Raw genomic sequence first — 24,854 nt, forward strand, 5'->3', positions numbered from 1 at the left:
TGACCCTAGCTATACCTGCCTAACCCTAGTTTGGCCTGTCACCCTAGTTAACCCTATCTACCCCTAGCCGTAGATAACCCGTGCTAAAACTCAACAGCCCCCAGCCACTACCTCCACTCCAGATATCACAATCATGTTGCCTTTTAGCCACATACCTGACGAAGGTGATGGATTCTATTAGTTTTGGCCAACGTATAGCAACGGAATCGGGAATTGTACGGCCACGGTTCTCGCCCAACCTCAGAATCCTGTCCTGAGTTGCCCTAGCAGAATGGTTTCTGTACAACCACCAACCGTTACGATCAAACCTTAATGGCCAAAATCACCTCAGGTCTGCAAACTCACATCGGTGCTTCTGGACAAAATCCGGCCTCATTCAGCTTCAGACCCTGAGTAATTCTCCTTGGAGCAGGCTGTGGATCACACCTTCGGTAAGCCAGTAGACCGAAACCTGACTTTGAGAGACGGTGATGTCTTTTAGAAAAAAAGATGGTACATTCCAAATCACCGAGAGCTCAAACCAAAAATCATGAGCGCCCTACATGATTCGAAGCCCGCAAGCCACTTGGGTTAATTCAAAACTGCAGAGCATCTTCGGGCACTGTTCTTTTGCCCAAAGATGGACAATGATATGGGAGAATACGTACGGAGTTGCGATACATGTCAAAGCAATAAAAGCTCCAGTCATGAGAAGTACAGGAAGCTACCACATTTAGAGGTCCCCAATACACCTTGCAGCTCCATCTCGATGGACTTTTTCATCAGTATGCCAGAATCTGAGGCCTATACCCGTATCGGGGTTATTGTTGAACGCTTTACCAAAATCACCCACTTCATACGGCTCAAGACCGAGGCAACAATCAAGGAACTTGCGCATATATTCCTTCAAGAAATATGGCGACTAAATGGACTATCTGAAGAAATCATTTCTGATCGGGACTTCAGATCCGAAAGCAAGTTCTGGCATTCATTGATCAAGCTTCTCGGAGTCAACCTCTGTATGTCTACGGCATATCGTCCTCAAGCTGACAGGTAAACTGAGAGGGTCAATCAAACGCTAGAGCAATATTTCAGAAACTTTTGGTCCTACCAGTAGGATGATTGGGCAGGGTTACTCCCGCTTGCAGAGTACACCTACAAAACGGCAACCCAATAGTCCACTAAAGTATTTCAGTTCTACGTGAACTATGGGTTCAAGCCTGATTCCAATTGGCATTCGCACAGAAGGAAGCTAGACAATGCCAATGTTTCCAGCGCCGTACTAAAGTTCAAGTGGAACGCTCTTTGGAAAACTATGAGGACTGATATTTTTAAGGCACAGGCCCGGCAGAAGAAATGATATGACCAGAAGCATATGAAAGCTCCAGAACCTGAAGATGGGGATAAGGTGATGATGGACCAACGCAATATGGTTGCCAATCGACTTTCATGGATCGACTAGTGAATATACTGGGTTACGAGAAGTTGGATTAGTCAGAAGGATTCTATTTGATTCTATTGGGTTCCGTGGGTCGTAAGCGTGTGAGTCACTTTGGATTTGTCATCGCTAGGATTTCCTTGGGTATATTAAGGGGTTTTTGCTTCCGTTTCTTGTTCTTTTCCTTCTCTTTCTTTTACTACGCAACGTCTTCTGTATCTACGCTGTCTATTGCTATACAATATTATCGTCCTCTTCTTTACTCAAGAAGACCACCGCCTCACTTCCCCTTGTCTCGTGACCCTTACCGACGCCAGAGTCCCTTAGAACCCCTATTACGAGTTCCCATACCGTTCCCTACTACACTCTTCGTACCCTGCGGAATACTCGCTACTCGCCCCCTTGAGATTACGTTGCGTCGTCATCCGCACCGTACGACATGTCTACCCCCGACCCACCTACATGGGCCCCACCCAACGATGTAGAAGAATTCAAGCGGCAGTATGAGGTCGACTCTGCCGAATTATTCAACAACATCGCCGTCCTTGTCCAGCGCATCCGCCTCCAGAGGGACACCCTTAGTACACAGTTCGCCGCTGCCAATGAAACCATTGACAACCTCGAGGAGCAGGTAACCCGGCTCAACCTCGACCTCAATGCCGCCCGTACCGCCCCCGCCCCTACCGTCGCTGTCCCCGTTGCCGCTGCTCCCCCACCCGCTACTGCCCCCGCCTTCAGGTCCGAAAAGTTTCCAGACCCCGAAAAATTCGATGGCACCCGTACCAAGCTCCCCGGATTCACCACCCAACTTCGAATGAAACTTGAAGTCAACCACGATCGGTTCCGAAACGAAGCAGCAAAGGTTATTTACGCCGTCAGTCGCTTGGAAGGAAGGGCCCTTGACCAGGTCGTTCCACTCATTAACGCCAACCCTGCGGCCCCCTTCTCCTCCGTCACTGCCTTCGTTGCCCACCTGGAAGCCTCGTTTGGAGACCCAGACCCCCGAGGCACCACCCGTCGCCAACTCGTCGCCCTGAAGCAAGGCAAAGGGGACTTCGCCACCTATTACTCGCAGTTCCTCCGCATTGTGGCATACCTGGACTACAACGAAGGAGCCAAGATCGATGCCCTGGCTGAAGGACTGTCGGAAGACCTGAAGGACACCATGACATACCGGACCGACAGGCCTAATACCGTCGAGGCATACGCCACCATGTTGATGACAATTGACAACCAGGTTCGGGGCCGTAAAGCTGAACAACGGGCCATTCGGGATACGATGGGACAATTAACCGCCCCCGCCGCTGTCGCACACCCATCTCACACCGCCGGAGGCCTCGCCCCAATGGACCTCTCCACCTTCCAAGGCCGTCCCGCTCAACGTCCTGCCGCTGAACAACGTTACACCTTCGTCAATGGGCAACGTAAAACCTCTGCTGCCGAAAAACAATGGCGAAGGGACAACAAGCTCTGTATGTACTGCGCCAACCCCGGCCATGTCTTCACCAACTGCCCCTCTGCCAATCGCCCACGTGGTAATCAACCAGTTATGAGGGGCGCCCTGCTCGTACCCGCTCATAATGCCGCCGACCCCGCTCCCCCACCGATCGCTAGTCCGGCCTCTTCCGAGTCGGGTTTTCAGTAGTCCCGGGCTTGATTAATGGCCCCTGCCCGGGACCTTCTAATGTTTCTCCTTTGTCTGCGTTCTCTATCTCTGGCTTCTCGGTATCATCTGTGGAGGATAAATTGGATGGGGATCATTTTGTTGCTTCGTGTAAAATTGTAAACAATAAAATACCCATTCAAACCTACGCATTGATTGATACCGGTTGCTCCGGGTTCGCATTCATTGATGAAACATTCGCGCGCCATAACAACCTCCCATTTCTTCCCCTTAAATCACCCCGTACTCTTGAAGTCATCTACGGACGGCCCATATCCTCCGGACAGATTACCTACCTCTGCTACCTACCGCTATCGATTGACTCCCACCATGAAACTATCCCCTTCTTCGTCACTAAACTCGGCTCATACCCACTCGTACTCGGAATTCCTTGGCTCCAATTACACGACGCCACATTACGGTTTAAGGACAATAGCATACTGTTCGACTCCGAATACTGCAAGCGCAAGTGCAACTCCTCCGTAACACCCGTTCCCATCAGAGGGATTACACCACCACCCCGTTTCCACCTCGTCAGTTCAGCGGCTCTCTGCCGCTTCGCTCGAAGGGACAAGCTCCAAATCTTCAGTACAACTATCGAGGAAATAGACCGAGCCATGGGCGAGCCCCTTAAGAAAGACTGGAGGAACCGAGTCCCAACCCGATACAAGAGGTTCCATAAGATGATGGACGAGAAGTTCGTTAACGAGATGCCGCCTCGCCGCTCCTATGACCATAAAATACCGCTTAAGGAAGGAAAGGAGTCCCCGTTTGGGCCACTTTATGGTATGTCCAGTGAGGAGCTCATCGTACTTAAGCAATACATACAGGACAACCTCCAAAAAGGCTTCATTCAGGCCAGCTCTTCGCCTGCCGGTGCCCCTGTCCTATTTGTTAAAAAAGCCGATGGAACACTCCGTCTCTGTGTCGATTATCGTGGCCTCAACGAACTCACTGTAAAAAACCGCTATCCGCTGCCGCTCATCCGGGAAACTCTCGACCGCCTCTCCAAAGCCAAGTGGTACACCAAGCTTGACCTTCGCCAAGGGTATAATCAGATCTGAATGGCTAAGGGTGAAGAATGGAAAACAGCCTTCCGTACGCGTTACGGACATTTTGAATATACAGTGATGCCCTTCGGCCTTACCAATGCGCCGGCCACCTTTCAACATTTTATCAATGATTGCGTCCGTGACTACCTTGATATGTTCTGTACAGCCTATCTTGACGATATTCTCATCTACAGCGACACCTTCGAGAGACATCAAGTACACGTCGAAAAGGTCTTGGAAGCCCTACAAAGAAATGGAGTACTGCTGAAACCAGAGAAATGCGAATTTCATACACAAAGCACCACCTACTTCGGCCTCATCATCGAACCCAATGGTATTAAAATCGATCCAAGGAAAGTGGAGACAGTGAAGAATTGGACCGTCCCCAAAACAGTTAAGGATATGCAAGCATTTCTAGGTTTCGCTAATTTTTACCGCCAATTCATACGTGGGTTCTCGGAACTAACTTCCCCCCTTACCAGACTGACACGCAAGGATATATCGTTCGAATGGACACCCGGAGCCCAAACTGCCTTCAACGCCTTGAAAGAAGCCTTTACCACCGCTCCCATCCTTACTCATTTCGACCCGGAGAAAAAAATTACCGTGGAGACCAATGCATCTGACTATGTCTCTGCCGGTGTATTCTCCCAATATGATGATAATGGTACCCTTCGACCCGTCGCATACTTCTCAAAAAAGCACTCCCCCGCCGAATGCAACTACGAAATTTACGACAAGGAATTACTGGCGATTATTCGATCCTTTGAGGAATGGCGACCGGAACTGGAAGGGGCTGCACACCCAATCGCCGTCATATCCGATCATAAGAATCTCGAATACTTTATGAGTACTAAACAACTCAACCGGAGACAAGCCCTGTGGGCGGAGTATTTATCACGGTTTAATTTTGTCATCAAGTACCGACCAGGGAAACAAGGAGGGAAACCGGACGCGTTGACAAGAAGATCAGGAGATCTCCCTGGAGAGGGGGATGAAAGACAATTACACCAGAGTCAAGTTGTAAGGAAGAAGGAAAATCTTGATGCAAAGCTAAGTTTCTTGGCGGATTCTTTCTCAAATGAGCCCGCTGAAAAGAACGCCTCACTGAATAGTCTATTCGATGAAGAATATAGCGCTGACCCGTTTCCACAAAAGATACTGGATATGCGGAACAAAGGTGAGCGACAATCAAAGGACATATCACTCGGCGAATGCACCGAAGTTGAAGGCCGGTTGCTTTACCGAGGCAGCATATATGTACCCGACTACGACCCTCTCAAGCTCCGAATCCTCCAACTTTACCATGACGCTGCCTCCGCCGGACAACCTGGACGTGAAAAAACATTCGAACTTATCAGTCGAGACTACTACTGGCCCCTTATGCGGAATTATATTGCCCGCTACGTTCGGAACTGCCACACCTATCAACGAAGCAAACCCAACACCCATGGAAAGCTCGGCGTACTTCGACCTTTACCAATTTCCGAACAACCATGGCAGGAGGTATCAATGGACTTCGTCACTGGCCTACCGGAGAGCGAAGGGTACGATGCAATTATGGTGGTTGTTGACCGGTTAACAAAGATGCGACATCTTCTGCCCTTTAATACCACCGTTAACTCCGAAGATGTCGCCCAACTATATCTGCGGAATATATGGAAGCTCCATGGGCTACCCACACATGTCACCTCCGACCGCGGTACGCAATTCACAGCCAAGTTCTGGAAGGCTCTCTGCAAACACCTCAACATTGAAGCAAGAATGTCCACCGTCTTCCACCCGGAGACCCACGGCCAAACTGAAAGGCTGAACGCCGTAATGGAGCAATATCTATGTGGTTATGTCTCTTATCAACAGGACGATTGGGTAAAATGGCTTCCTATGGCAGAATTCTCCGCCAATAATCAGGTCTCCGCATCTACCAAAGCTACACCATTCTTGGCGAACTATGGTTTCCACCCTCGGTTCACAGTGACGATCAAATCGCTTGACAGGACCCCACCAAGCCTTAATGCTAAAGAGTTCGCTTTGAAGATGAAAGAACTCCACCAACACCTACGCTCCAATATCCGCACAGCGCAAGACCAACAAGAACAGGCCGTCAATACCAAACGAACGCCGGCTCCGCGGTACGACATTGGCGATATGGTGTTTGTTTCAGCAAAAAACATCCGAACCACCCGTAACTCTCGGAAGTTGGACTGGAAGAAGCTGGGACCATTCCCCGTCAAAGAATTCATATCGCCATATGCGTACCGAATCGACCTGCCTAGGAGTATGAAGGTGCACCCCGTCTTCCACGTATCGTTGCTAAACCCCGCTGCAAATGACCCCGTTCCAGGGCAAACTCAACCACCACCCCCGCCTATTATCGTTGAACAGGAGGAGGAGTATGCAGTTGAGGAAATCTTGGACTCGAGGGAAACAAGAAATAACGGCCTGCAATACTTTGTTAAATGGATAGGCTATACTGACCCCACCTGGGAGCCCGCCGCATACCACGAAAATGCCGCCGCCGTTGATGTCTTCCATACATGTTACCCCGATAAACCTGGACCGTTGGAAGGAAAGATTAAGGTTAAGGCTCGCAGGAGCTCGCGTTTGAAGGGGGGGGCTACTTTCATGGATCGACTAGTGAATATACTGGGTTACGAGAAGTTGGATTAGTCAGAAGGATTCTATTTGATTCTATTGGGTTCCGTGGGTCGTAAGCGTGTGAGTCACTTTGGATTTGTCATCGCTAGGATTTCCTTGGGTATATTAAGGGGTTTTTGCTTCCGTTTCTTGTTCTTTTCCTTCTCTTTCTTTTACTACGCAACGTCTTCTGTATCTACGCTGTCTATTGCTATACAATATTATCGTCCTCTTCTTTACTCAAGAAGACCACCGCCTCGCTTCCCCTTGTCTCGTGACCCTTACCGATGCCAGAGTCCCTTAGAACCCCTATTACGAGTTCCCATACCGTCCCCTACTACACTCTTCGTACCCTGCGGAATACTCGCTACTCGCCCCCTTGAGATCGACCCTCAAGCAAGCTTGACTACAAGAAACTATGTCTCTTTGAGGTTGATGAGAAACTTGTTGTTGCGTTCTACAGGCTGAAGCTTCCCTCTCAATGGAACATTCATGATGACTTCCAAATATTTCTGCTGGAGTCCTATCGGGGACTGAAATACCCTCGACGCACTGAAGTCCCTCCTACTCCATATGAGGTCGAAGGAGAATACAGTCACGTTCTCCGACAAATAGCTAATAGCCGATGGCAACATGCTAGGCATTAGAAAATGTTTGTAGAGTATCGCATTGTTTAGGAGGGCTATCGTTCGGAAGACTCCTGGGAACCATATGAAATTCTGCAAAGAAGAGCCGATGAGGCCCTGAAAGTATTTCATCAAAAATACCCGCAAAAACCTCGGAAAATACGGTGAAACTTTAGGGATCCTCAAAACACGGCTTGAGTAGCTCTGTATCTCAGAAGAAATCTGGGAACAAAAACCAACTCTCCTGTCCCAGGTTTTTCATCTGTCTGACAGAGTTCGGATACCATTTTTCCCTGAAAACAATGCAAGAAACGATAGAAAACCGAAGCGTGAGGAAACCCACGTAAAAAAGACAAGGGAAAAAGAGAGATTCTTGCTAACATCGAAATCTCCACTAGTGGAACGGAAGGTTCTACGACAAGAGTGGAGAATATGTCATTTTCTTTGTTTTAAAAGGCGTTTCATTTTAGAGTTTTCCTTCTCTGATGGAGATAGAAACAGACATGTAGTTTGTACGTAATCACCAATAGAGCTACTGTTTTTCTTCTATGCCAAATACTAATATTCCAGTAACACTACAGTGGACTGAAAACGAGTCTACCATAGAGGAGAGTAATGTAACAGTGCCACTATGAGGCTGTTACAAAAGAACCTATTTCATCAGTTAAGCCACCGACCTTAAGTAACAGCAGTTTGTTCTTCATCGACGTGTGAAGACAAGAGCAGTTGGGCTCGTACCTTTATTCGTATAGAGGACAGGGATCTCGATGAGTAAGAAGTCTTATAAGTTAAAAATAGGGCGCTGAGCAAGCCTGGAACAGAAGTACAAAGATGGCTGATAGCACAGGGAACCCAGGACGGGAGTTCCCTACCTAGGCAGTCGAATCTTTGAGGTTTCATATCTCTGCAACCAACGCTCAAAGACCATGCTTTAGAACGACAGACATGATTCTGGCGGTGTCCCGGAGCCAATGGGAAATCTAATTCAAAAAACAGGTTTTAATCCCCAACACTAACCTCCACAGTGTCAAACTGCCGGAATGCTCCTTTTTTGCTCCGGAGCATCTTTGGGGAGTGGGAGTGCGACTCAAGCTACTAAAGCAAAACTTCGGTTTACAAACACTCAAATCGGTTCTAATAAAGTTAGAATAAACAATTATTATCTGGTCGGCTGTTTCCAATAGTTCTTAAGATTCCGACCACAGCTTTCGGCAAATTGCATGATTTGACTCGGACAGAAGTTCATTCAAGGTGTTGTAGTTACTCTCCTCTCCCTTGATAAAAAATAGTTGCTGTACCCCCGACTATCAACAGGCAGATTGTCAGTCGGAAAAAGAACTTGAGCAAACGTGCCGTATTCCTATAAGGCACTCGGTGTTGGCCCAGGTTGGCCTCTCATCATCAACGGATCTTTAATAGAGAGGAGACCCATTAAAGTTATAATTTTCTAGACTTGGGAACGTTCAAACATACAAACTGCCATTTTCTTCTTTCTGAACGAGTATCATCAAAACTCGCTCTCTTTATTTACACTATTCGAAAGGAAGTCACGGTTGTGCCTCATCATAGCATGTCAGTTACATGTGGTTTTCGATCGTCACTGACATGGTCAAATATGATTCCACCATATTGGGTCTGTCCGTTCGATATGTCATGACGTCTCTAAAGTTGTCCGACAATCTTTCCGGCAATTCGTCGATCTTGACTCCTTTGTTGTAATGCAAGTGGGACACGTTTCTGATGAACTGTGAGTAGTAGGTGGCAAAGTCTCCTTTGCCTTGCCTCAGGGGGACGAGTTGGCGGTGGTTGGTACTTTGAGTGTTTAGTTCTCTAAATGAGCCTTCCATGTGGGCGACGAAGAAGGTGACGGAGGAAAAGAAGTCAGCAGGATTGGCGTTAACAAGTTGTATGACCTGATCGCGGGCTCTTCCCTCCAAACAGGTGACCGCATGGATAACCTTTGCTGTCCCATTGCCGAAATGATTATGGTTGACTTCGAGCTTCATTCGGAGTTGGGTAACAAATCCGGGGATTTTGGTCCGGATATCATCGAACTTTTCAGGGAACGTTTCAGACCCAAAGGTGGAGAAAGTGGTTGGTGCAGTAGCAGCGAAAACGGGGACAGGAACATTGGGGGCAGGGGCAGTGTGGTCAACATTGAGGTCAAGGTTGACCTGTATTACTTGCTCTTCCAGGTAGTCAATGGTTTTGTGGGCGGCGGAGAGCAGTGTACGAGCACTATCCCTCTCATGTCGGATGCTTTAAAACATAGTAGGGAGGTGGTCAAACAGGGCAGCAGTATTCTATTCGTACTGATGGTTAAACTGCTCGATTTTGTTAGATGAGATACATGTAGGTCGGTTGGGGGTGGACATGGCGTATAGTGCGGATTACGACCCAACGTAATCCTAGGGAGTTGGGTAGCGAGTATTCCGCAGGGTACGGGAGATGGTCATGGGGGCTAGTAAGTTAGTCAGCGAGAGGGGATGAAGAAACTTGCAATAGTTTAGGACTAGCGGTGTTAAGGTCGGAGAAGTGAGATGGCCTCCTTATAAAGGAAGAGAAAATAGTACTTGAATAGCAATAGCCAGCGTAGATTACCTATGCCTTTGGATACGAAAAGAAAGAGAAGAAAAGAGAGGGAAAGAGAATAAAATCGAGGGCAAAGCCCCTTAATATACATAAAGAAAGCTTAGCAATCACAAATCCAAAGTGACTCATACCCTTGAAATCGACGGAATCTTCTAGAAATCCATAGAATTTTTCTGATCAATTCGACCCTTTGTAACCTACTATATTATTCAATCGATCTATGAAATCGGACAAGGTTTTAGGATCTGAATTGGGTTACACTGAGAACGTTCAAGCAATTGACTGCTTTACTGACCGCCAGTCAGCTCAAATATGACATTCTCAATCAAAAGCATTCATAGTCCTAATTCTAAAGGCTTGGGGGAATTCGGGCGCATACTGTTAATAGGTAGGTGAGGTGGAACAGATGTTATCTTGCGGACATCGTCAAATTCCTACCCGTTTACAAAAATACAAAATATCAGGATACACGTTATGAAGACTGTTATCAATTAAAACAATGAGTTTTAGATATAAGTGCTGAATATTGTTCAGTCTCATGTTCAGAATATGATCATAGATTGTATATATTTCAGAATGGATTGGAAAGCCGCAACCTCGTGTTTTGGGAGAAGATATTTTGCAAACCGTAGTGCAGTATTCAATCTATTCAATATTGATCCAGAACATGGTATACCAATCAAGCCATCAAATACATTGAGTATCAATTTCAGTATTTTACTGCGCTAATAAATATTCATAGCTTTCAAACCTTCATCATCAGCAAACTCTACTATTCCTCAGGGCGCAGCGCCTACGCCCTGGGCGCCAGGCACGTCAGGCGCCGACAGGGCAGAGTGCTCGTGCCAGGCATCGCCAGGGCAGGGTCCTCACGCCAGGCGTCGCCACAGCAGGGTGCTCGCGCCAGGCATCGCCACAGCAGGGTGCTCGCGCCAGGCGATCCTAGCATCCGCGCCCGACGCCCCCAGAGCAGTATGTTCTCTGGCTGGCAGCACCAGGGTGCATAATCGTCTATACACTCCGCCAAAGCGCAGTGCCAATCATCTGACCACGTCAGAGAAGAGAGCTTTTCACGACTGCAACTCGAGCACTCGCTCCAAGCAGTCCGCTGTCAGAGCAGCATATTCGCACTCCCTAATGAGCTTCTTTGCACTCGCTAATGCTACTGTCTACAGAGTACTCTGAGCGATATCACCTACATCCATAGAGCACCCAGCAATGCTCTCTCCGCAATCTTCTCTAGGCGCGTCGTGCACTTTCACGCGTCATGCACCTCCAGGCGATATGGTGCTCGTCCTGAGAGCACCCGGCGATGCTCCCTCCACCATGACACGCCTGGGTATGCCTCCTGCGTCTGGAGAACGATCAACTAATGAGTTTCCGCCCAGGGACTGGCAACGAATCACGGACGTGTCGGGGCCTGCCAGGAGACAGCGTCAGCGCCCTGACAGCACTCGTCAGTAATATCTGCGCCAGGAGATCAAATCACAACGAGCTGCTCGCCAGGCACTGCCAGAGCATATCGCTCACGCCTAGAGAGCACTCGTCAGTACTATCTGCGCCAGGAGAGCATTTTCAACGAGCTGCTCGCCAGGCACCGCCAGAGCATATCGCCCACGCCAAGACACTCTTCGTCAATGAGTTTTTCCAGGCACTGCCAAGAGATATTGCTCACGTCCGGAGAGCACCACGAATGCTTCCATAGCACTGACCAATGCTCGTAGAGCTGCGGAAACATCTTTAATAATACTATTCAAGGTGGGAGACCCCCCACTTAGACCCATATGAATCGATACGCTTTCTTCAAAGGCAAGGTAGGCATCGCCGGTCCCTCAAACGATATCTCACGTGGGTATTCTTCACGCCGCTGAACGGTCAGTCGCGGAATACTGATACGAGCACTGTCGTGTATACTGGAGATGGCTACCAAACCTTTGACGAACGTGTATGTATCTGTCGATTCGTGGAAGGCATAAGCCTTGAGGTTGAGGCCATGGTACGGCTCGTCTGAAAAGCTCAATGTCCATGCATAAGCAGCAAACATGGACTGGAAAAAGGTGCAGGATGACTTTACTGGTCGGAAGACCAATGCCTGCCTACCGCGCCCTCCTGGAGCTGGCTTGCTGGATAGTCAGACTCAGATACTGAGCGGCCGATACTCACCTCCCTCTTCCAATCCGCATGCGTACTAGCAGAACGACACGAATTTTGAATTAGACGGTCCTATTGGGTCTAACATTCCACTCGTAGAGCACTCGCCACTGCCCTCAGAGCATTCACTGAATAGCACCCGGTATTCCTCTCATATCACTGGATAGCACTCGGTATTCCTCTCATATCACTGGATAGCACTCGGTAATCCTCTCACATCACTAGATAGCACTCGGTAATCCTCTCACATCACTGGATAGCACTCGGTAATGCTCTCACTGGATAGCACCCGGTAAGCCTCTCACATCACTGCATAGCACTCGGTGATCCTCTCACATCACTGCATAGCACTCGGGAATGCTTTACAGCATTCAACTGAATTCATTCCACGTACGCAAATCTATCCTAGTATTTACCAGCCAATTGCCAGCATCCACCTCGAACAAATAGGCCATTCCTAATATACTCCGAATATTCACGACCCACATCCTCTTCCTCCTCCTCCTACAGACCTTCAGCAGCCCATGTGAGCTATCAGCGATACAACGATCCTTCACCTCAAGCAGCTCAACTACACATAGTCTATGTGCGCGCCCTGTGCTATCCCGCACCTTGAACAGAGCCTCCAAACGTCCTGGTAAGCGTCCCCGAAACACTCCCCACTGCTCTGAAGAACCTACCGATATCCATGCCCAATCCTTTCTTATTTTCCCCTTCCTAAAAGATGCTGTTCCCGTACACCTGATGTTGTGAACCTCGTATACGTCAGGCCTTTGGAAGATTGGTATTGGAACCTGCAAGCATGTGAAAACCACCACCCGGTGCTCCAACATGCTCTCAGAGCTTCCGGCAAAGCTCTGAGAGCATCCCGCATCCTCGGCATACTCCTTTATCAGGCGATATAGCGTGATATGGCTCATTTGCAGTCCGTCTGCCACGTTGAAAAGTCTTTCCGATTTCGCGGAGGGGTTGCAAAGACGCTTCAGTGGCAGTCCGCTTTCTACTATTGAGCGTTCGTTTGGCGTTTTCTTGCGGCCCTCGATGTTGAAAATGTCGAGCAACTCCTTGAGGTTATCCCGATGGCTCCAGAGGATGTCGTCAGTACTCTCAGAACCTCCGACGATGTCTTTCAGATTCAGAATTCGAATCTCTAACGCCAATCACCTCCCTCCATAGTCCAGTATCTGCGTCGCAGCATCAACCTTGTTGGACGCTCTGTAAGCTTCTTTTACCTGCCGTACATGGGCAAGCTCGCTGACGTCCGTGGAGTATTGAGGAATGCTACCAAAGCGCTCAACGTGCTCCCGGTAGTGCATTAAGACGTGCAATTTGATGAAGTTGAAGTGCGATCTTTCCCGAATCTCCCGGATCTCCTCCAAGCCTCGCTGGGTGCTCTGGGAGCCACTAATTGCTTTCGTTCGATCTCTCGCATCCTTTAACGTCTTCTTGTACGCCCTGAATTCTGAAAAGATATCCTTGTGTTTATGGAAATCCTCGAGATAGCTCTCCATATAGTCCAGTGTGCTCGTTGTATGACTCCTATATTGCGCCATTAAGTGGAAGTCTATTAGGCTTCGAACGCATTTCAAAGCTTTTGCGAAGTCGCTCCTGACAGCCACTCCCGGGTTTCTCAGAGCAGCCGCGAGTGCTCCTAGAACGACCCGCCCCAGATTCCGCATCTCTTTCCCTTGCCATTGGGTGGTAGAACGATATGCCTTGTTTGGTACTGCTAGTCCAGGGTAAGGCGCAATCGAAGCCCAAGCTTTGTCGAATTCCTCCAATCGATGATGCTTCTTCAAGAAACCCTGAATCCACTCCATCATGTGCTTCAACATCCCCAGGTAAATATTGTGCAGTATGTCCGGTTTATTGAGATCGTACGGATTAACCCTCGGCATACCCCAGAAAGCATTGAAGAGTGTTTTGACGGATCTCCCAACAAGGTATTCTACCGGTTCTAGATTGCCCGGGTTCTCGCCAAATAGCTGTACCCTCTCCCTGTAGTCCTCGTGATTGCGCATAGAGCTTCGACGAGTGCTCCCAAGATTGTGAAACTCCACCTCGCATCTCGGGCAAGCACTAGTGCTAATGTTTTGCAAGTTTGAATGCTCGGGTTGATCGGCGATCCAGCCCGAGAGCACCGGAAAGCATAGTCGTTCGTAGCCATCGGCGCATTTGATTAGCTCGCCCTCCTGAGAGCACTCGCGAATGCTTTGAAAGATCTCCCCAAGGGCACGATGCAGTGCCATTTGACTCTGACGTCTTAAAACGCAATTAGCGAGTGTTGTATTCTTTCCGAGCTTCGGTGGCACTGGTAGCAGCCCTAGGAGAATGAATGAATGCCCTGTGGGCTTGTTGCGCACCGACGACTTGATGTTCCCGATGGTAAGATAGATTGGCCAGGCTTTCTTGTCCCCGCTGAAATTTGTCAGATGTGTGCCATCCGACGCGCAGATAATTGGTATGACAGTGGACCCCTCCGGTAACGTATTCTGTCGAGAAGACATTAGCGACTGCTCCTGTGGCATCATCGACTGCTCATAGAGCACCTCAAGTTGACAGGGTGAAGTTTACGGACCTGTATCTCCCACCACCAATCTCCTGTATGCATTTCCCCGTACATTCGCTCGCCGAATTCATTATGCTCCACCACGGGCGAATACACCAATGACTCCCGGAAGGCACGTTGCCCTAGAAGATATCGGACGACTACCATTGGATCCCGGTAGTAGTAAGAGATCTTCTCCCCCCCAATATCCACCTCCGAATGATTCCAGCTCGCCTTTCCCAGTATATCGTTCATTTCCTCCAACCTCTTGATAAAACCCCGCCCAGTGCTGTAGGAGCACTCGCCACTACTCGGCGGAGCGTGTAGAAAGAAGCTGTCAATGTTCCCCTGTGAGGCTTTGGACAGTGTGAAATAGCGTGCTATTCTGAACTCGTATACTGACCAGAATGGGTGCCATGGGTATTGGAGAAGTCTCTGTGAGCACTCGTCGTAGTCCTCCGAGCGGTAAAGTGGCTCCCCAGCACCCTCGTAAACTGTCGTAGATGCCCTACTATGCCCATTTGAATCGCCATCTGCCTCTTCAATCACGAAATATGATTCGGATTCGAGGTCCGAATTGTTACCCGAATCTTGGTCGAAAATGTCCGACTCTGAATCGTAATGCGTGTCTGAATAGTAATCGGGAATGCTCTCTGGGCTCTCGTCAGTGTTGTCGGGGGTCTCTGCAGGTTGATCGTGCTCCAGCAGTGAATATTGATTTCCCAGCCATTCATCTGCTTCCAAAGGATGGATCGTTGGAAGATGTCTGTCAAAATTCCCGGAGGAGCTGTACCTCTTGCTGCAAAAAGGGCAAGACGATTTCATTGGACTCGAGAATTTGCAGTCTGCCAAGGCGGAGGCTCTTTCCTGCAGGCGGTGCAGAGTGCTCTACGAACGATTTGTCATCCAATGAGGCTCTCGCCGCCAAGCGGTTGTGCAGAGTGCTCTACAGAGTGCTCGCTGCAGAGCGCTCGCCAAGTGATTGTGAGCCTTGCGCTCGCACCTCCACCATAGCGAGGCTGATTTTGACGTCATACATCTCCAATGGAATAATGCAAACACAAACACAAGCATACAACGAGAAGAAACAACAATCACCACAATCATGCCGCCAACGATGCTCCGTTCTACCCTCTCAGCATTCGCTCTCTCTCTCTGAGCACTCGCGGATGCTATTCAGATCATGGAGAGACCATTCTCACCGCCAAATTTGATACTAATATCGGATATGGACTCAGAGGATACACACTCTCCGACTCAGCTTCATAGCGCACAGAGCCCCGACACCAACAAGAACACAAACACCAACCCAACATAGGAATCCAATCGACACCACTGTTGGTACTACCGTCAGAGCATTCCCGAGTACGCCTAGAGCATTCATCTACGTCATTCAATTGAATCAAACCTCCAGAGTAGAATCTTCGAGTGCGCCTAGAGCATTGATCTACGTCATGTATTGGAGCAAACATTCAGCACGGCTTGGAGCACCATATGCAGCACTGTTGGGAGCGACCGGGGGTGCTCGTACAGCACCCGAGGATGCTCGTATAGCACACGGGGGTGCTCTCGGAAGCATGATGAGCCCTGGAATAGCTGATTGTATTCGGTATAAGAGCACCCTTCTCCTCCTTCCAGATCGTGAGAGCTTCCTAACTATCTTCCAGCGCTACCTATCACTTCAAGCCCCTCCCTGCTATCTAAGCTTTCAAGATACCTCTTGAAAGCGCATTCAGCTCACGTTTCAAGTTTAGGCTTCAACTTGAAGTTTTAAGTTTCGTTTCAAGTTCAAGCTTTCAAGCTGCACACCTAGCGATCATATATAAGCTGGTATATCCTCCTTAATCCTATTGCTTTCAGAACCATACTCATCACATATTCACTATAGCCTTCATCCTCCCCTCAGGGCACTCCAGAGCGCTCACAGAAGAAGCGAGATCGCGATCCAGACACCGACGAATCAGATAGCAAAAAACGCCGAAGGAAGGAAAGGAAGGAGAAGAAGAAGGAGAAGAAGAAGGAGAAGAAGGAGAAGAAGAAGGAGCAGAAGAAGAACGAGAAGTCCTCCCCTTCCTCGTCTCGCAAAGAGCAGAAAAGCCTCCAGCCTATCCCAGAAGAGATAGAAGAGACACCCCCGCCGCAGTCGTCGTCTTCCCGGAAGCATCCCCGAGTGGTTTCAAGCTCCCGACAGCACTCGTCACCACCCCCTCAGCACTCGTCACCATCTCCTCAGCACTCATCACCGCCCACTCGGCACTCGAGGCTCTTCCCAAAAGAGTTGGAATCAGTGCAATCTGAAGCCGAGTCCGACAGCGAAGGTTCCGTAGCAGGCACAGCAGCAGGCCCAGCAGGCCCAGCAACACACTCCGCAAAGCGCTCAGCAGCACGCACAGCAGCAGGCCCAGCAGGCCCAGCAACACACTCCGCAAAGCGACCAGCAGCAGGGACAGCAGCAGGCCCAGCAGCAGGCCCAAAACCCCAAGGAGGACGAGCACTTCAACGAGTCTCCAGCACTTCCCCAGAATTGGGCAGCTCGCCGCCACAACCGTCGGCCCCTGTCCATAGAACCGTACTCCCAGTTGGTGCCCCTGCTCCAGAAGCAGTCGCCAGTGCTTCACAGAGCTCTCAATCCCGACGTCGCCGTCGGCTACCAATACCTAGTTCCCCTCCACCGGCAGAGCAGAGGCAAAGCCGCAGAGATCGTGCCCCAGAAACTCCCTCGCGTGCTCAGGTAGCATACGCCAGTGCTCCAGAAGCATCATCCCCAATCTCTCAAGCCCGATACCCCGGCAGAATGACTGAGGCAAACAAAGCAAAGATGGCTTTAGGTTTGATCAACCTCCCTAAATTGTACACTAACATCCGCAACAGCCTCAAAGCGGAGATGCAGAACACCGGTTGGGTCAACAAAACCGTTTCCGGAGCAGCAGCGTTCAATGCTCTATGCCTCCATGTGTTGAACATACGCCCTCTCCGTGGTTTCCTGCCTATGTGGAACGGAGGCGATTCCGCAACCCGCAGAGCACTCGCAGACGCTTTGAAGTGACTCATCGGTGATGTTGGGCAGAAGGAAAAGCTATCGAGGGGGCAGGGAAATCACGAGTATAAAGAAGTTGCTGACGATAGCGATGATGATGAGGACGGTGGTCTGCCCGCCCAACGCTCTAAGAAGCGTAAACGGGACCCAGTGTCCGCAGATCTCGATAGACCTTCCATAATGGTTACGGTGGTAGACCCGGATGCTCTAGGAGCATTCTCCAGGGTTGCCCCGCCCCCTATCTATGACTGGAACCATCGACGAAATCAGAATTCGTTCATTGGAGTTCTGATCAAGATAACGTTTCCAGGGCTCTGCAATTTGATCCTGAAGCACATCCCACCCGGCAGAGCAATCAGGAGTATCTGGGGAGCACTCGATAACGTTCCACCGGCATCCAATCCTCCTGTTCGGCCGATGGAGGTGCAGATCACTGATTCGGAAGAGGTCGAGGGTTGGTTGAAGAATAGCGTTGGCAGGCCTCGGAGGATACTGGCGGTACTCCACAGAGCGGGCGCGGGTGCTAATTTGGGTGGTGCTGAAACACCGCCGCTGACACGAGCATTCCCTCATATCGAGGAAGACGATTACACAACGATCGATATTCCAGCAGAGGACTCTGATTACGAGGAGGGAAATCACCGCATAAATGCTAAAGGACTGAGGGTATATTTGCCCAGAACTGATGCCAGTAATCAAAGGCTAATCCAGACTCTTGTTAGACGTCGCGATAGACAGCAGAATGCTATCGACGACTTAGACCCCAAATACCTGAGGAAGTATCCTCTGGGTGTAGGGGTTGCTGACGCAAACTTTGCACAGGGAGTAATCTGGACGCCTGCCGGGATAGCAGCCAAGAGAGCTGCTGACGCACTCGCGGCTGCTGCTGGAGGCGGTGGTGGTGGTGGCAATCCTCCTCCGGGCGGTGGTGGTGGTGGTGGTGGTGGTGGTGGTAATCCTCCTCCGGGCGGCGGTGGTGGTGGTGGTGGTGGTGGTAATCCTCCTCCGGGCGGACCTCCTCCTCCTCCTCCTCCTCCTCCGGGCGGACCTCCGGGCGGTGGTGGTGGTGGTTGTGGTGGTGGACCTTCTGGAGGCGGTGGTGGAGGCGGTGGTGGTGGTGGTGGTGGAGGTGGTGGGCCAGCTGGAGGCGGTGGAGGCGGTGGTGGTGGTGATGGTGGTGGGCATCATTAGTCTCCTTTGGTATAGTCTCTCACCACTCTTCCTGCGGATTTCTCACTACTAACCTTTGAAAAGCTGTACAGATTGCTCTCTGAGCACTCGCGACTGCTACTGAGATGGAGGAGGTGCGGTACGATTTTATGTTTTGGATTTCCTTTGTCTTGCGAGCATATATGAATTGATGGGTTTTTGAATAGCAGTATGGAGTGCTCTCTGAGCACTCGCAAGTGCTACTGAGATGGAGGTGCTGTACAATTTGATGTTTTGGATTTCCTTTGTCTTGCGAGCATATATCAATGGATGTGTTTTGTCGTATTAGATGAGATTAGATGAGATTAGATGAGATTAGATTAGATTAGATTATTCCCTGTCGTAATTGCATTGCTTTTATTTCAGAGTCGAGTCAAACTCCTAGATTGCTCTCAGAGCACTCGGTATTGCTTCAGAAAGTGCAAAGTGCAGTAAAACGAGTGATTACAAATGATGCGGTTGAGCGGATCCCTGCCGTAGGAGGATTAGCCGTGCAAATTCTTCTTGATTAGCGGCGCAAATTTTCTCGCCAAGAATTGATTTCTAATCAAAGATACCGCGAGTGCTCCTAGAGCACTGAGGATATTCCTGCTAGCCATCAGAATGGCTCCCACCAAGCGCTCCTCCGGTTCAGCATCTCTTGCCCCAAAGCGCCCACGACTCCCAAGACGACCTGAAGAACATGAAGATTTACTGACTGACGAGTCTGAGATACCTTGCCGACCATTGACTCCACTGCCAGCCCGCACTCGGAGTAGTCAGTCGACAACCGCCCCAATAGCGCGTAAAGGGCTTCTGTGTTCTACCGACACATCCACTGGAAGAAGCAGCCCTAGAAGGGTAGAATTCCATCTCCCCGATGGCAATACTGACAGCGTTGAAGTGCAGGAACATCAGGAGGATGTGCCAGAGGTGGAGGAAACCGCCGATACCAGCCACTCGGAGTATGATGACTCCCCAGAGAACGCCCAGGAGAGCTCTGAGGAGAACCTGGACGACCCGGAGGAGTCGGAAGAACCTCAAGCCTCCACTCAGCAGAGATCCCAGAGTACGGGGAAGAGGCCTCGTACAGTGCAGCCGACTACTGCCAGAGCACTGGGCAATGCTCGGAGGAGACCAACCGGAGCGGTAGCGGAGGTTATTGCTTCCTCCGACGTGTCGGTGGATGTGGTACAGGTTCGACTCCATCCCACCCATTAATGTTAAGGACAAAACGCTAACGATTTAGAGGGGAGCACGTCTGGGTGCAAAGGTAGTACGGAGAGCAGCTCCCACTTCGGCACCCAGCCAGAATGCATCCCAGAGAGCACCGCCAATACCCACACAGTCTAGGCCTTCTGAACCTGTTTATTATCATGATTACAGCTCTTCGACGCGCCATATCGATCTTTCCTCATTGCGCTCTCGATACGGGGAGTCCTCACCTACCTACCGCCCCTATCGTTCCTCCCCGCCTTTTGAGGGCGTTGGCGAGAGCTCTATGAGCAGTCCCCGGATTCCCTCAAGCCCTCAGGTATATTTACCAGAAGCGCAACCAAGAGTCTACGATATTGCACAGCTTTCGTCGTCTATTAGGGAAGGAAATGCTCCTATAGCAGAAAGCGAGGTTAGTAGTATTCCCGATAGCACTGACGACCGCTTTGAGAGCACTGTTAACATTCATGCGAGCAACCTATCTCAGAGATCCTTGTTACCTAGCTCGAGGAGTGCAAACATTCTCTCAATGCAGGCTCAGAGGATTGAGAAGGAGTGCAGCACGCTAATCGGGGACCACACTCTTCTACATGAGCCTTTTCCACCTGCAGCGAGGCTTACGGTACTGGTAGTGAACATGTGGGCAGCTGCCAGTCGCAGGGTGGGATGTGCGGTAGATCTGGACGAGGTCGTTATCAAACAGGTGAATGCCCTTGAAACGTTGACGAGTGCTCTGGAAGCGTAATTGACAACGATAGGTCAGAAGTCTACACTCCCGAGTCCGTTCGCACTTGATGCACGAGGTTAAAGGGCGCCTGGCGGATTCGACCATCTATGGGCTTGGAAAGCTCTCGAGTCCTGAGGCGAGGGCTGCTCAAGTAGAGTATCTTTTAAAGAATGATCGCTTCTTGAGCCCTGCGCAGCATTACGAGGTATGATCAATCCCTAGAGAGCACCCGGGGGTGCTAAGAGAGCACTCGGGTGTCAATGACCAGAGAGCACTCGGGTGTCAATGCTCGGAGAGCACCCGGACACCCGGAATGCTTGGAGAGCACTCGCGAACGCTGCTAACAGATACTAGACCTACCGTCTACGGTTTCTTGCGCCAGAGATTATCGACATATTGTACTATAAATACTTTGATGGGGTCAGGATACGAGGGGTAAAAGACCCCGAGTTCCTAGAGCGGATTACCCCTACATTTATTTGCCTGATATCCACTGCAATTTGGCATGGCATTCGGGCATGGTCAACGGGAACATACGTGAAGCCTGACCATTTCCAGTCACAGAATGAGAGTGTTGTCAGTAAGCATCCCTGATCCCCTTACAGCTATAGCGAGTGCTTTGAGAGCAGTAACAGATGCTCCCAGAGCTATAGTGGATTCGCGCGCTGACATTGCACACGAGTAGAAACGTTCAACAGGATGAGCAACACATGGAAGGGGAGGAGTAGGCAGAATCAGGAGGCAACGTTGGAGGTGATCAAGGATAACCTCCGGGAGAAGGTATGCTATAGATGGGTGCTACAATGGCGGAGCGTTCTTCTGCATACGGAGGCTAACCTTGATAGATACGAGAGAAGAAGGGTATCACTATTGAGGTGATACCGGAAGATGGATTTAGCGAGGACGACGAAGCGTTAGCGGCGGATCTTGCGGCATTCCGGAATGCTCGGAGAGCACCTCCGAGTGCTCCAGGGGATATCTCCGACAACGGTGGCGGCCAGGAAGAGGTGGTTCAGGCTCAACTTCGGGGCATTGAAGCGGAAGAGGAAGGCGAGGAGGATGAAGATGAGGATCGCGAGGGAGGGGAGGAGGAAAAGGATCTGTAGGGCACCGGCGAGTGCTTTGGAGCGCAATGGCGAGTGCTTTGGAGAGCAGCGGCGAGTGCTTTGGAGAGATACCTATATACCTGTATTATATTCGATTGGCGATTTCAAGACGCTTGTAGTGTTAGTATTTAGTAATAGAATCACGGTTTTGGATGCTCTGCAAAGCAGTGCCTACTAAAGCAAAGAGTAGTATGCCTGGTAAAAACATGGCACTGAAAGGTAAAATGCGGTGCGTCGGGCGCCGCTGGAGCAGTCGGGAGTGCTCCAGAAGTATTAGTGATATGCCCAGGAGTCGTCAGAGAGGTTCAGGAGCGGACAAAACGCTTCCTGAGGCGTCGCGAGAGCTCCAGGAGCGTCCAGGAGATAGGTAGTAGTCTCAGGCGAGAGAACATTCCGTCGAGAGAGCGTCAGGCGAGAGAGCATTGCGTCGGGGTAAGCGTATCACTGTCGGGGCGCGTTGGGAGGGCTAGTGCACGCCAGGGCGGAATGCTAAGTGCCAGGGAGCGCCAGGAACGCTCTGCTGCTTGTCTGGAGAGGCAGTTTGTCTACCGAGCGCCCTGGGCGCCTCGAGCGTCCAGAGCGTCTGGCGGAGGTTGCGGGTTTGCTGATGATGAACGATTGTAACAAATGAGAATTTGAATTTCTGATACACTCGCTGTCCTGATACATACCCATCAAAGGATTGTAAATAATACAAAAGGTTTTGTTTGTCAACAACTGTTAAATTTGCTGTTCTGATAAGAACGTATAAGTATGAACCAATTATTAATGATATCAACCAATTTCACTGCTAATTACTGATTCGAATATTTTTCTGACAGGTATCGACTCCTATTTAGTGTTGAAACATCATACAGAAAGCTTTTCTTATCGGTATACACTTTACTTGCCATTGTGATTTATATGCATACGTATCAAGCGATTGCCAAAAATCCTCACAAATCTTATCTCCTATTCCTGATTTACATTCTGTCACAACAAGTGTGCATACAAATCGAATCATAGCAAACCATACCAACAAATCTCAATTGCAAACTCTGATGCACTTTCTGTTTCGATTGATATTTTTACCTCTCAAGCTATCACAAACAGTAGTAACCAATTTCACCATTAGTGTTTGCTTTACATGCTGTCCTAGTAGACATGCATATCTATCCAGCGATTCAATATTGCTCAGTAGTGTCTAGAACAATAATACGATACAACCCGAAGACTGGTAATTGCAACCTTCATGGTTACGTATCGGAATTCGAATGTAGGACAGAATACTGAAGTGACACTTTTCTATCTATTTTTCTTCAGGTCGTTGTTATTCTATTGGTACAAAATTCAATTTTTGGTCAGAATGTAACAGATCAATGTGTATTTGGTGGTGGTTGAAACCTGGATGTGGGTAGTTAGGGTTATGAGCTTTCAAATCTGGTCTGGTTACGTGTACATTATACAATCTTCGGTCAAAATGAAATACATCAATGTGTATCTGGGGTGGTTGGAACCTGGATGTAGGTAGTTAGGGTTACGAGCGTTGAAAGTTGGTCTGGTCACGTGTACAAAATACAATCTTCAGTAAAAATGAAATAGATCAATGTGTATCTGGGGTGGTTGAAACCTGGTTGTGGGTAGTTAGGGTTACGAGCGTTCAAAGTTGGTTTGGTTACGTGTACAAAATATAATTTTCGGTCAAAATGAAATACTTGAATGTGTATTTCGTGGTGGTTGGAACCTGGATGTGGATAGTTAGGGTTATGAGCGTTCAAATCTGAATTGGTTACTGTAAAGAACCATGGGCGAGGCAGAAGCTAAGGGGTCGAGGGACATGGTTAGGTTCCCGGAGGGGAAGGACAGGCCTCGCACGAGGGCGAGGGGTGGTGCAGTGGTATACACGAAAGCAGGGACAGCGGTCTGGGCAAGGACAGAGGGGAGGACAGCGACGAGGGTCTGTACGAGGACCGAGGTGAAGGTCAGTACGAGGACGGATAGAACGACGGTCGGCATGTTAACCGAGAAGGACACGGCGATGAATAGGGAGGCGGTGAAGATTATAACAGCAGATGCACAGGGCATGAGGGACAGCAGACGTAACGTGGAATGAAAGTAAAGTAATGTATTGAAACGAAGTAAATCCCCCAAAGGAATAACCCAAAGTATAATACAAGATGTTGCGTAAGGAAAGAAAAGGAAAGGAAAAGAAAAGACAACGAAAAACATAAACAACCCTTTATACTAATAAAATAACAACCGATTACTAATACCACGGAACCTTCCAGACTTTCCGATGACTCATGCCTTCTGATATAACAGTATAGTTCACAACAGTTACGTGTACAAAATACAATTTTCGGTAAAAATGAAATACTTGAATGTGTATTTGGTGGTGGTTGGAACCTGGATGTGGGTAGTTAGAGTTACGAGCGTTGAAAATTAGTAAAGCGGTGACCTGGAGTAAAGAATCCGAGAGCGTAAGAAGACAGCGGAGACAAATAGTGGGATTCGCCCAATGCGGTAATCCGGAGTTCGGAATCCGAAATTTATGTATTCCATCGAAGCAGAGGATGGGGAAACGCGGCATCATTGAATTCCATGCGCCGTCATGATTGTGGGCTGGAGACGGTGCGTTCGGTGCCATGCAGTCATCGATCGTTGTACCCGCCCGGTGAGTGGCGGTGCCGGGAGTGAACCAGGACGGGTTGCCAAGACTTACAGTGAGTTACCATACTCAACAACCCCCAACCATCACCTCCGCCCCCGCAATCACGACCACGACCCCCTATACGCGCATACCTGATGATGGGAATGGACTCGGGTCGTCCTGTTCGACCCATAGACACGGAGCCCGGAATTGTGGGGCGACGGTTCCCGGGCAACCTCAAAATCCTGTCCGACATTCCACTACTA

General features: G+C 49.5%; 9 protein-coding genes across 9 annotated transcripts; 6 read left to right on the plus strand and 3 right to left on the minus strand.

Moving 5' to 3' along the window:
• Positions 1-3,031: 3,031 nt before the first annotated feature.
• Positions 3,032-4,144, plus strand: H6S33_010529 (uncharacterized protein; the record flags this gene model as incomplete). Its single annotated transcript, XM_044841967.1, has 1 exon — positions 3,032-4,144. A coding segment is annotated over one exon (1,113 nt), but the record flags the coding sequence as incomplete, so codon positions are not given.
• A 66-nt stretch (positions 4,145-4,210) lies between these two features.
• On the plus strand, positions 4,211-6,802 carry H6S33_010530 (uncharacterized protein; the record flags this gene model as incomplete). The annotated part of the gene is made up of 1 exon (XM_044842078.1): positions 4,211-6,802. One exon carries the CDS (start codon positions 4,211-4,213, stop codon positions 6,800-6,802), a length of 2,592 nt encoding a protein of 863 aa, XP_044696460.1.
• A 383-nt stretch (positions 6,803-7,185) lies between these two features.
• H6S33_010531 (uncharacterized protein) lies at positions 7,186-7,404 on the minus strand (the record flags this gene model as incomplete). Its single annotated transcript, XM_044842189.1, has 1 exon — positions 7,186-7,404. The coding sequence occupies one exon, from the start codon at positions 7,402-7,404 to the stop codon at positions 7,186-7,188; it is 219 nt and encodes a 72-aa protein (XP_044696461.1).
• A 1,568-nt stretch (positions 7,405-8,972) lies between these two features.
• Positions 8,973-9,770, minus strand: H6S33_010532 (uncharacterized protein; the record flags this gene model as incomplete). The annotated part of the gene is made up of 2 exons (XM_044842300.1): positions 8,973-9,654; positions 9,709-9,770. The coding sequence occupies 2 exons, from the start codon at positions 9,768-9,770 to the stop codon at positions 8,973-8,975; spliced, it is 744 nt and encodes a 247-aa protein (XP_044696462.1).
• Positions 9,771-10,563: 793 nt separating this feature from the next.
• On the plus strand, positions 10,564-11,360 carry H6S33_010533 (uncharacterized protein; the record flags this gene model as incomplete). The annotated part of the gene is made up of 3 exons (XM_044842411.1): positions 10,564-10,657; positions 10,730-10,959; positions 11,163-11,360. The coding sequence occupies 3 exons, from the start codon at positions 10,564-10,566 to the stop codon at positions 11,358-11,360; spliced, it is 522 nt and encodes a 173-aa protein (XP_044696463.1).
• A 1,149-nt stretch (positions 11,361-12,509) lies between these two features.
• H6S33_010534 (uncharacterized protein) lies at positions 12,510-15,511 on the minus strand (the record flags this gene model as incomplete). Its single annotated transcript, XM_044842522.1, has 3 exons — positions 12,510-13,221; positions 13,303-14,630; positions 14,717-15,511. 3 exons carry the CDS (start codon positions 15,509-15,511, stop codon positions 12,510-12,512), a joined length of 2,835 nt encoding a protein of 944 aa, XP_044696464.1.
• Positions 15,512-16,140: 629 nt separating this feature from the next.
• Positions 16,141-18,914, plus strand: H6S33_010535 (uncharacterized protein; the record flags this gene model as incomplete). The annotated part of the gene is made up of 4 exons (XM_044842548.1): positions 16,141-16,234; positions 16,305-16,327; positions 16,575-17,728; positions 17,813-18,914. 4 exons carry the CDS (start codon positions 16,141-16,143, stop codon positions 18,912-18,914), a joined length of 2,373 nt encoding a protein of 790 aa, XP_044696465.1.
• A 621-nt stretch (positions 18,915-19,535) lies between these two features.
• H6S33_010536 (uncharacterized protein) lies at positions 19,536-21,959 on the plus strand (the record flags this gene model as incomplete). Its single annotated transcript, XM_044842559.1, has 6 exons — positions 19,536-20,108; positions 20,161-20,829; positions 20,885-21,058; positions 21,208-21,433; positions 21,539-21,633; positions 21,699-21,959. The coding sequence occupies 6 exons, from the start codon at positions 19,536-19,538 to the stop codon at positions 21,957-21,959; spliced, it is 1,998 nt and encodes a 665-aa protein (XP_044696466.1).
• A 1,783-nt stretch (positions 21,960-23,742) lies between these two features.
• Positions 23,743-24,051, plus strand: H6S33_010537 (uncharacterized protein; the record flags this gene model as incomplete). Its single annotated transcript, XM_044842570.1, has 1 exon — positions 23,743-24,051. The coding sequence occupies one exon, from the start codon at positions 23,743-23,745 to the stop codon at positions 24,049-24,051; it is 309 nt and encodes a 102-aa protein (XP_044696467.1).
• Between the last annotated feature and the right edge of the window lie 803 nt (positions 24,052-24,854).

The sequence above is a fragment of the Morchella sextelata genome (genome assembly GCF_020137385.1).
Source record: "Morchella sextelata strain SCLS chromosome Unknown scls_5, whole genome shotgun sequence".
Taxonomy (NCBI): domain Eukaryota; kingdom Fungi; phylum Ascomycota; class Pezizomycetes; order Pezizales; family Morchellaceae; genus Morchella; species Morchella sextelata.